Source organism: Chenopodium quinoa, unplaced genomic scaffold (assembly GCF_001683475.1).
Source record: "Chenopodium quinoa cultivar QQ74 unplaced genomic scaffold, ASM168347v1, whole genome shotgun sequence".
Lineage (NCBI taxonomy): Eukaryota > Viridiplantae > Streptophyta > Magnoliopsida > Caryophyllales > Amaranthaceae > Chenopodium > Chenopodium quinoa.
In genome coordinates this window covers 80,162-91,589 of record NW_018744729.1, presented here as the reverse complement: position 1 = coordinate 91,589, position 11,428 = coordinate 80,162, and the positions used below count along the sequence as shown (strand labels likewise).

Here is an 11,428-nt window from a genome sequence, read left to right as displayed (position 1 = left end):
TATGAAGGATCTAGTGGGCGTACTGTTGGACCTGTCCACTCAAGGCATTGCGAGCAAATGGTTTTTGAAAAGCGCTCGAAATCATGGTCAACATTTTTCCAGTGCTTCAGCGGGGTTTGACCCTTTGGTATACTGAAACTCATGTCGTACAGCCAAGTAGAAAAGCAGCGAAACATAAATTCTCGTAGAAAAGAGAAATGTTTTGTTTTCTCGTTATTCGTGGAGGGGTCGCGGAAAGAGTTGGGTTCGAGTCCCATAGCCCCGATGTGGCGAAAAAGACTGACTGATTCAACAATACATAATGCCTGCATTAAAATTTAAAACTTGTCGTCTACTTTCGGGAAATGTTCGGAATAAAGAACTTACAATAGTGCAACGCCGCATTCTCGGAAAATTGAGAATGAAGAAAAGATCTATTAAGAAAAAGATTTATCCGAGAAAAAATCGTAACAGTTACATACAATTACAAACTACACGAAAGTTGTCCCTTTTTCATGGTAATTTACCCATCACAAAGATGCATAGAAGAACAAAACGAACTTCATATATCCCTTTTCTACTCAACCCAGAAACAAGATTGGACGTTATTCTGGTTCGTCTCCATTTTTGTGAAACTATTCCTCAAGCAAGGCAGCCGATAAGTCATCGAAAAGTGTGTGTGAATAATGGAATAGTCAACATTAGTCATTTTCAAGTTTCCCACGGTGATATAATATCTTTTCAAGAAAATTACGCGAGAACCCGCGGTGAAGAAATAAGGAGATTCTTCTATATCAAAATATCAGTTGAAAAAATCATAGGCAAATTCTGGGGTCGCTGGGTAAGAATGCAGAGAAGAAAAAATAAAAAAAGAAGAAGCAAAAAAAAATGGCTCCGCCGAGTAAGACTGTGGAGAAGAAGCAAAACAGAATGGTTCCGCCGACTCAAAACTAAGAAGGAATGCCGCCTACTACTAAAAGACCGGTTTTTGCAAAAGTTACATTCTTCTATGCAAAAAGAAGACTTAAAAAGAACAAAGAAGTTTGGATCCGACGCTGAGCACAACAGAATGAAGAGGAATTTTTATCACTCCGTGACCTTATCGAAGAAGAGAATGCAGAGAAGAATCAAAAGGATAGAACTACCTACTCATTATTCGGAGGTCAATCATAGAACACTAAAAGCTGTGGTATCTTATGGACCTAACATAGATCACATCCCTCACGACATAAGATTGAAAGATCCAAACCTTCCTCTTCGGAGCGGAAAGGGGCGTGGCCAAAACACATAAAGATCGGCGTAGTCGCTCATAGGGGCATATCTATCCGGATAGAGATAAGGACAGGGATCCATCTAGATAAAATATTGAACCGGTTTCATTTTTTTTTTTTTTTTCTTTATTCTGGTTGATTGCCTTTTTTTTTACGACAAGTTTTAAATCTTAATGCAGGCAAGGTAATGCCAATTCACTTAGAAGAACAAGTAAGGAAACATTTTCTCAATTATGACTTTCTGGGTCGGAGCGTAGACGGGCGAGCAGAGCCCAGGAAAGAGGGAAGCCCTCATAGAGCAGTCTTCTACTTCTAGTCGACTGCTGCCCTGAGAGAAGGCGGCCTCCCTCGGGAAACATGGCCCAATTTCTCTTCTTTCTTTTTGATTTTGGGTTTCTTTATTGCCCAGAATGCTAAAAGGTGGGGAAGAAGCTAGCCGAACCCGGGCACATAAGAAATTCTCGGCGTCGAGAGATCGTAAGTAACTCAGTGAATGCTCTCCAAGAAGGGCTTGGTTTGGAAGAAGGAAATGAAATATGAACAACCGCGCTGGTCGTACGTAATAGATCGACTTTCATGCTAGTTCTTACTCCAAACCAGCATGAAAGTTCCATTTCAGTGAAGGACGACGTACCATGATACTTTCTGTTTTGTCGAGCCCGGCTTTGGTCTCTGGTTTGATGGTTGTACGTGCTAAAAATCCGGTACATTCCGTTTTGTTTCCCATCCCAGTCTTTCGCAACACTTCAGGTTTACTTCTTTTGTTAGGTCTCGATTTTTCCGCCATGATCTTCCCAGTAGTTTATATAGGAGCTATAGCCGTTTCATTCCTATTCGTTGTTATGATGTTCCATATTCAAATAGCGGAGATTCACGAAGAAGTATTGCGCTATTTACCAGTGAGTGGTATTATTGGACTGATCTTTTGGTGGGAAATGTTCTTCATTTTAGATAATGAAACCATTCCATTACTACCAACCCAAAGAAATACGACCTCTCTGAGATATACGGTTTATGCCGGAAAGGTACGAAGTTGGACTAATTTGGAAACATTGGGCAATTTACTTTATACTTACTATTTTGTCTGGTTTTTGGTTTCTAGTCTTATTTTATTAGTAGCCATGATTGGGGCTATAGTACTGACTATGCATAGGACTACTAAGGTGAAAAGACAGGATGTATTCCGACGAAATGCTATTGATTCTAGAAGGACTATAATGAAGAGGACGACAGACCCACTCACGATCTACTAAAGGTATCGGAGATTGATTGGTTCGAATCCAATTCGTGAGATGGCAGTGATCTTTAGCCGGTCATGGCCATTAAACCTTTTTAAGGGCTTTAAGCACCTACAGAAGTCGTATATATAGTATAGACTATGTCTTTTATAGGTCTGGGCTTTTGCGCCTGTGTACATGTTGCGCTGAACCGGAGTGAAATACATTGCGTGGCTGCCCGATCATGACGTAGTCCGAGATTGTTGATTGAGATTGATCTTACTCAACCTATTAAACATAACATTGTGATTGAGGGATCTAATGGAAGAACTATAAATCAGAAGGTTGTGTATGAAACTCCGATTCAAGGTTGTCCTTACGCTGAGGGAAGGATATTGCTAACCTCTCTTGTTTATCTTACCGGGATGAGAGGGCATATTTGACTAGGAAGCAAGCAAAGCTAGTCTCTCCATACCAGCTAGCAGTCTCGTTTAGGGAGTCCCCTTCTTTACTGAGTAGGGTTCCCGGGTGCCTATACGATTATTAAGGCAGGATGCTACTGTACCAGTAGTGGAGTGGCTTGAATAAAATCCTTTGTCTAGAGAGGGTGTAGCGATAACCAAAGCTGACTGTACTAGAAACTCAAGATGTTGTATAGGCAACTGGCCTTCTAGTAGTGTATCGAACTACAAGACAGGAACGACCCATAATCATTGACGAAGAGAAAGGGATCAAACATATTGAGGAGAAGCTTTCACAAAGGCCAATAGCCGATAGCTGATGTCACTAGCCTGAACTTCTTTATCTACTTGAAAGCTGATGGAAGTACGGCTTTATTCAAGGAAGTGTCCCCTATGATATTCTATTAGTAAAGAGTCCTTGGATTCGCCTTTTTCCGTAAGCCTAGAAGCAAGGTGCAGTCAAGCCCTTTGAATCTCTTCCATTGAAGAAGACAGACTTCAAGACTGAAACCTGCCCCTTTCCCCTTTTCATAATAATAAGGTAAGCTTGTTTGCCTTCAACATGAAATAGAAAAGCGGCTGAAAAGAAAGCCATTTATCGATAGTTATTCAAGGTGAAGTAAATCCCCTATATCTGATAGCTGTAACAGGCCTTATTTCTAAAGAGAAATTGACATAGAAAGCGACTGATTCCAGGCTTAGTATCTTCGGTTTCATCTTATAGGCTGACTTTCATCACTCCGGTTAATAAACCACCTAGCTTGACTCTCATAGGCTGGATTCCTTGCTTGCATCATATCGTACAAATAAGGAAGAGATTCCAACTATGCAGCCCTCTAACGATAGGACTGGAATCCGAGCTCCTAGGCAAAAGCTTGAAGCTTGAAGACAGAAAGAGAAGAGATTAACTGAATTGAATGCTTTATAGTAGAAGTTGCGCCTAATGCTTAATCTAACTATTAGTTACTATATTAGAGAAAGACTCAATCTGTCCAATACTATACGCTAGGAAGAACTTTATTAGGGTAGTAGCCCAGCTCTTGAAGGGGGAAGCACATAACTAATAGGGTTCAGGCTTATACGATGAATCTTATCCCCCCGAAGCCCCTCTCTCTCATAACAGAAGAGAGCTACTACAGGGGAGGGCTAGCCTGCCTATCGACCGAAGCACCTATGCTTGCTGCCTTAACTCCACTTTCGAAAAGTATTAAACAAGTCTAGTGTTAAAGGAAAGGGAATCGATTCAAGCCAGATTCAAAGTAAGGACGGGAAACCGCAGGGCAGGAAACAATTAGAAAACCTATAACCCTTGAGTGAGTTCGCAGTCAATCTTGCTTTCGATTCAACAATACGAACAGAAGAAAAGAGACTCTAAATAAAGAACTCAGAGAGTGTTACGGCTATCTTTCCTAAAGGAAGCGCATGAATCCAAACAATGAAAGAAGTAATCTTTCTTCTTTGCTTTCGTACCTTTCCTTTCAGTCGAGTCACTTCGTTCCTTTCTCTTCTCTTATTTCCGGCAGCTTCAACCGATAAGCAACATTCCCTACACGTTTGAAAACCTCTTTTGGTCTCTCATATTTTGGAATCAACCCACGATGCACTGTCTTACTACTTATTTTCTTCCAAATCTGTGGAGTAAGCTTTAGCATCACTTTATCACCAACCTTGAATTCCATCGGCCTACGCCCCTTGTCAGCATACTTCTTCATTCGCCTAATGGCCTTATCCAAGCAAGCTGTCTTGTGCCTCTTCCAGCATTTCTTCAGTGAGAAATCTCGTTCCTAAACTTGGTAGTTACTCGTTTAGGGCAAAAAAAGTTTCCAACTAGTTGAATACGAGGGAAGCCTACAAAACGTTCGAGGGCTGTAGTTGCTGTAACTCAAGGCTAAGGCAGAGGGTCGACGGAACCAAGGGGAAAGCTTAGCGCCCTTATCCTTATAGTTATCTTCTTCTTCCCATACATCCTTGATAGTGGATTCGCCGAAAGACACCGCTTTCACCTTACTATCATTGGCATGGGCCGCTCCCTTTCTACTTGATAGTAGAATCTGCCCCTAAGGGGAATAGGACGCAAGACCTTACCTTATTGATTCTTCCCTTACATCTTCCGCTTACTTAGCTTTCAAGAATCAATTCAATAGAATAATCGAAGACAGCTACGCCGCGTATTCCCTACAGGGCCCCTTTCGGGAAGGAAAATCAAGTCATAAGAAGACGCCGCTTCTATTACTTCTCTTTAGTACCGGTATAACATCGACTACTAAAAGTAGAAGGGAAGAAAGGTTATCCAGATCCACTAGACACTTCTTTTGTTTAAATGTTGAAAAGTTTAGGAAATAAAAGGGTATCAGCCTATAGAGATTTCTACCCTTAATGGCACTAGAAATTCCTCCTTCAAGGGCAATATAAGGCACTACTACTACGGATGATGCACTCCTTGGGACTTATCCGCATACTCCAAAAATGGAGACTGAGACTGCTACTCTTGGAATGCCATTACTGGAACTTGAAGATACTGGATTGCATTTCCCCTTTGGAAAGAAATGAGATTCAAAGAAAGACTAAGCGAGATCTCGAGAAGTGGTGTCTGGAGCCTCTTGATCGGCTTTATCCTAATGAGTGTAACGAAAAGCTTATAGACTATTCGACTTCTTGAACTGAATGAGTTGAACTATGTTCAACGAATCGTTCAACTCATTTCCCTATTCCCTAAGATACGTATCTCAGTTCTCAGATTCATGCACCTACGACTGAGCTTCACACTATGTCTTCGCCATGGCCTGCCCGGGGAATGGGTGTCATAGGTCCAAAACGATCGATTACTTCACAAAGTGGCTAGAAGCAGCCTATTATATAAGACAATTAGAAGAGCGTGACCAAGAATATGATTATGAGGACTTCAACAGGGGCAAAACTGCATTCTCTTGGCAGTCCTACCTGCGCAGAAGTTGAGATTCTTCCTCACGGAGGCAGAGTAGATGCAATCTAGATACGATCAGTTCATCTTGCTTGATGTCTGCTATTTGTCATGGGCAATGCTATCAAAGGAGAATGGCCAGGGCTTGAAACAAGAAAGTGCGACCTAGACACTTAAAGGAAGGGGATTTCGAGCCGACTATTCGATAGAGAGGTTGAATAGGACCCATATGGTGGGTAAGCGCGGGGGAGGAGAACCTATTAGGAAGGAAGAAAGAAGCTCGGCAAAGTTAGCGTTTTCTCGGGATTTTTCGTTGCAATAGTAAATCCTTTCCATAACGAAGATGGAAAAACAACTCTTTAGCGTTTTCCCGGGATTTTCGCTTGCAATAGGCCTTCCTCTTCCAATCCACCATTCTAATGGTAATTGCCCTTTTCCCGGTGGTTTTGTAGCTGCTACCCACAACCGCTCCCATGTTCCATTTCTTTATTCAGTCAGCCTTGCTTGAAGGCATAAGTGGAAAATCAAATATCTAGAGTGGATCCTATTCTAGATGGATTAGAAACCTTACCTTAGCGTGATTCCATGCCTGACTTGCCCTTTCCCGCTATTCCTGCCCTAAAGAGAGGGCCTCTGCTCTGACCCACCACCCTGGTAGGAATTGCCAGATTTACAGTTAATGAATCCTTCTAATACAAGTTCTGTCCTAGAACGATGGCTACGAACTACGCGAACTGAATTGAATTGACTTGGAACTGAATGTACTGAAACAACCAAGGACCTACTCCTGTTGGTGCGCAAAGACGACATCCAGCAAAAAAGAAGATATCCCCGGCTGCGACTGCTTTCTTTGCAGTTAGGTTAGCTGGTCCGCTCTTTCCTCTTATGCCTCTGAAAGCCCAATGAGCTTTGGGTGCCTTTGCCCCCTTCAATTAGAATAGATCTTGATTTAGTGTCCTGGGGTTATGGAATTTTCCGGAAAGTGTGAAATAAGAGTAAGTAGGAATCGTTGGAACTAGATGAAAGCCAGTGCCAGTTCATGAATGAATGGCAAACGGTGCCGCTATGGGGTGCGGTTCCAGCATTGGCGGTTCGTCTTTAACGTCTTTCCAGTCAAATCCAATCTTTGTTGAATGGCCTTCGAGGCTTTTAGCCGGTTCAGTAATGGCCCTTGATGAGGGTTTTTAGCACATTTTGATGTCACTGCTGAATGCGATTGGCCCCACCAATGGCAGATAGATTGACACCCCTAATGGCTTTGCCCTGTGAGGAGATAGAAAAGGCCGATATCACCCCGAAAAAGGGGCACTCAGACGCGAGAAGACAACCAGAAGAGAGAGAAGAACAGAGACAGATCCTTTACTTACTTACAGGGCGAGCCCAATCACTAATCACTAAAGGCAGGGACGGGGGATATTCTATTAAAGGCTGGCATCGCGCCGTAACCCCAAACCCCAACGGAGAGGGATTGGATTCGAGAGTTAGGGATCCTAAACCGATAAGAACCACACCAAAGCTGGCTGGACCAAGAACAGTTGATTTAGGATGGATTGGCCAAGAACAAAGACAACAGCGAAAAGAGAAAGAAGGGATTGAGTAAGGACAGGGTGATCGTCAGAAGGCAGTGCTCCCAACCGAAAGGCAGGAGGGCGGGAGCTAATTAAGCACCCTTGGATTAGTCCATAACATATTATGTATGGATAGACTTTCAGAACTACTTTAATTTAATAAGTTAAGTAAAGTAAATAGCCTCCGTGTTCTCTCTTTTATTGAACTAAGTAAATAAGGTAAGATCAAGGAAGTACAGTAGATTAGCTCCATACACAGCACAGATTAAGGCTACAACTCGCTTCTTCCTGATCTTATTCCACTTGCCAAGGAAGGGGAGCAACGAAAAGAACACATTTTCTTTAGGATGGAAGGACCGTTTCCAGAGAACTAAGAGAGATAGATTAGGATTATCACCTGTCTTTCTAACTACGAAAAGAAGTAAGGCCTTTTCCCAATGCCTTTACTCAAGACAAGGACCAATACCGGAAAATAGAAGAGGCGTAAACAAAGCCAAGCTATCTCTAGCCCAATCATCCAAGCCGAACCAGCCCTTACTCAGTACGCTTAGCGGCCGAAAGATCTGCTCCAACGGGGGAGTCATAGAAGGCATGTCAAGGAGGGGAGGTAGTATCCGGGGCATCCCTTGTCGCGTAGAAAGACAGATAGATTCCGATCCGACCTAAGTCAGAGGGCCTTTGATCAATTAGAGAGGCCGGATCCTCCTTAAACAAATAGTTCTCATTTGCAGATCGTGGTTACGAAGAAGTCGAAGCGGGTTTAGAATCAATCAATCCCATCCGCCCCAGGGGCAAGAATAGATCAATCAGGTTAATCCCTTCATAAAGCACTGGTTGAGCGGAAAGAGAAAATCGAAATCGACTTTCGTTTTGGTTCATGAGCAGCGTGTTAATTTGATTCATTATTCTCAGCAATCTACTGAAGCAGCTTCAATCCTTGTTCAAACCGCTTATCCAATTTCTCATTTAGAGGTGACGAATTGATCTCCTGGTTCGACAGGACCTGATAAGAATGGATAGCTTTAGAAAGAAAACAGGGAAGGGGCCTTTATGACTATCAAAGTGGACCTCTCCTCTGAACGAATGCTTGGTGACCAAGAAAGGGCAGCGAATAGGGGATTTCTTTTGACTCTTGAGAGAGATGCAAGCAAGTCCAGTGTTAGCATCCGCTGTGGCCGCTGCAAAAAGATCTTCTTTGACTCATTTTGAAATCATCTGCTGTTGGCATATCATCTCTTGGTATATACCTTCTTCTTTTCCCAGGAGCTCTACCAGTAGCCGGTGCAGAAGACGAGAGGGATGAAGTGACTCGACTGAAAGGAGAGGGACCTAAGCGCTGCATCTCATTCCTCTCTTTTCATCTCCAAGAACTCCTACTCGAGCAGTAACAGCGGGTAGGGAAAGAGCGCTTACTTTTACACCGACTAGGAGAAGAGTAAGGGCTGATTCAACTAGCACTGGTTACGTCCTTCTTTCAAACATCGTCTGATTGAACACTTAGAAAATATTTCATTCACAAGGCTAGCAAGAGATTCAATAGAAACTGGCATCCCTTCTTTCGTGGAAAAGAGGTTTTTGGTGAAGTTCTCTGTAGTGATGACCATGCTTAACAAGCTCCTTTGAAACTCAAGTACGAAGAGTCGATAGTGCAATTCACCTTGGATTGAACGACTATGGGTATGGGATACGCTCATGACACTCCCATTTTCAGTAGGCATTAGGCAAGGGATTGATCAAGGAGAAGAGAAGGCAGCCTGCAAAGAACGTAGGAAGACTCTTTCGTCCTCAGACTCGGTATACCAACTAAGAGTTGAGCAATCGCCTATACCTTCTTATACTTTGTTTTATTACAAGATAACTGAGAAAGAAATCCTTTAAGATTGAACAATGAACCTACGGCATAGAGAGAATCACAAAAGTTAGCTTGAGACGTGAAATCGAACAGCAGCTCCGCGTACCATCTAATGGCGCTGCTGGATGCTTTTTTATCGGGAACAGCAGCTGCAACAAATGCTTTCGTAGGAGCTACAGAATAGAAGACTGAGGCAAAAACAGCTCCTACCTTTACCTTATACCTTAGTAGCCGCTACTTTAAAAGCAGCTTTTTCTCTAGAAGGAGCAGATTTGCTTGAAGAAAGAGACCAAATAGCAGATTCTGGTTTAGCAGGACTAAGAACAGCTACAATAGCTTTCGCTGGAGTAGGGGATAGTGGATGAAGCCCCTATGGATGGGATGCTACCTACAGAAAGGCTAAAGCGTGGGCACTAAAGGCTCTCGTTCCATTCCATTACTGATCAGTCTGCCCCATGCTCAAAGAAAAAACTTTGTCAATCGGCAACTTTCGGGCTGGATAAGTAGTAAGCTTGATCAAGAATTGAGTCCTCATCATGATTCTCAGTGGAAACCTTGAAGGCCTCAATGGAAAACCTCCAGTATGAAGTTCAGCCCACTCCAAGCTTTGGCTTTGCTACCTACACCTAGTTTTGAAAGAGTTGTTTCCGAACGGTCTACTCAAACTCCCAAGGCTCCAGTTACTCCGATCTCGCCGGCTTCGTTCATACAGCTACCTTCTCAGAAAGATGGCAAAGCTGACATTTTTTGATTCGAGGATAGAAATCATTGTAAAAGTAATAAGCACGGGTTACAAAAGCTATGGCGTCTGTTTACGTCAGGGTCCAAAGGAACGAAGTAACTCAACAGGTTGGAAAGGTTTACTTTTCCTTTTTCGAGAGGTGTAGTCTTTAACAAAATTTCTCTCCCACTTTAGGTTTAGGGAAGGCAAGTCTCCTTTGTTTCTTCACGGCTAATAGAATAGGAGTTTCCCGGCTGGTGGAAAACAGGCCTTTTTTAATAAGATATGCTTGCCTACCTCTTTTCTAGCTTTAGAGCCTTCAAACTAAAAGAAAGGAAACTGGCTTGCTTGCTCACATGCTATTAGCTCACCTACTTTATGGTTTTCCTAAAATCCCCACTCGCTTCATTCTATGCTTGAAAGGATCAGAGACAGAGGGACAGACGCAAGTCGATACAACCAGAATAACTAACAAAAGTACGTTCAGTTTCAGCATCCGTTCTAGACAGCGGAAGCCTAGCACTAAGTGCAATCTCTAGCGACAACGGTCCAAAATGCATGAAGATGAATTGCCCGCAAACTATGGACGGTATAGAAGATTCACTTCACGCATACACCGAGAACACCGCATAGCCACACCCCTTATAAATAACAAGGCCATTGCTTGGCTGGTTTCTTAAGTTAATTGGGTCACAATAGCTGGTGTGAAGCAAGAAGGAAGAGAGAGGCCTGGCCACAAGCTTGATGTTCAAAAACCCAGGATCAGAGTCCTTCGCCCTATAACTTGTAACTCTATTTTCATTGGTCGCTCCTTGATTAGAGCATGGCAATTCAATTAAGTAATTAGTTAGTCTATCAACCATCAATTGTTTCTTATGATTCTAGGGGTACGGAGTCGTACTCTCATATCTGATTTCACGCTAGATGCTGGGATGGGATTCGTATCTGTCTGTCTGTTCTTTCCGTGTAGTGGTCTAATCCTCTCCAATTTCGTAAGGAAGTATGAAAAGTAGGCCCCTAGCCTTTATCTTATTCTTCGTCTAAGGGCGCTTTTTTTTGCCTTTGAGTTCAATCCTATCAGCCCTTCAAGCAGTCTCTGTTCGTCCAGTCTTTCTATTCTTGTCAATCTTGGAAGTCGTGTAAGCCAACCATTGGTCCATTCCGAAAGCAGTTCAATCCGTAGAGGAGAATTCTCTTCTAGGAGAATGAGCTTCACTTTCTTTAGGACTTTACCTTCTAATTGCATATCGGAGAATGGCCTTCTAGGGTCATTTTAGAGCGAGGGAATAGTTTTCCGGGTCTGGGACCATCTCCCTAGCCTTTAGTCTGGGGCGCCTTGCCCTTCTTTCCTTTATTTGTATTTGTTGGCTCACTCGAAGCAAGGAATTCTCTTTCTTCTTCCCTACTGCAGGAGGACTTCCAATCTTTCTCTCAGTTAA

At 42.9% G+C, this 11,428-nt stretch overlaps 1 protein-coding gene across 1 annotated transcript; it reads left to right on the top strand.

Moving 5' to 3' along the window:
* Positions 1–213: 213 nt before the first annotated feature.
* On the top strand, positions 214–1,846 carry LOC110703540 (ribosomal protein S4, mitochondrial). The gene has a single exon (XM_021881336.1). The coding sequence runs from the start codon at positions 302–304 to the stop codon at positions 1,268–1,270; it is 969 nt and encodes a 322-aa protein (XP_021737028.1). The 5' UTR covers positions 214–301; the 3' UTR covers positions 1,271–1,846.
* The last annotated feature ends 9,582 nt before the right edge of the window (positions 1,847–11,428 follow it).

What these genes read in the sequence shown, in the direction of transcription:
- LOC110703540 (XM_021881336.1), top strand. Translation starts at nt 302, where the DNA reads ATGCCTGCATTAAAATTTAAAACTTGTCGTCTACTTTCGGGAAATGTT.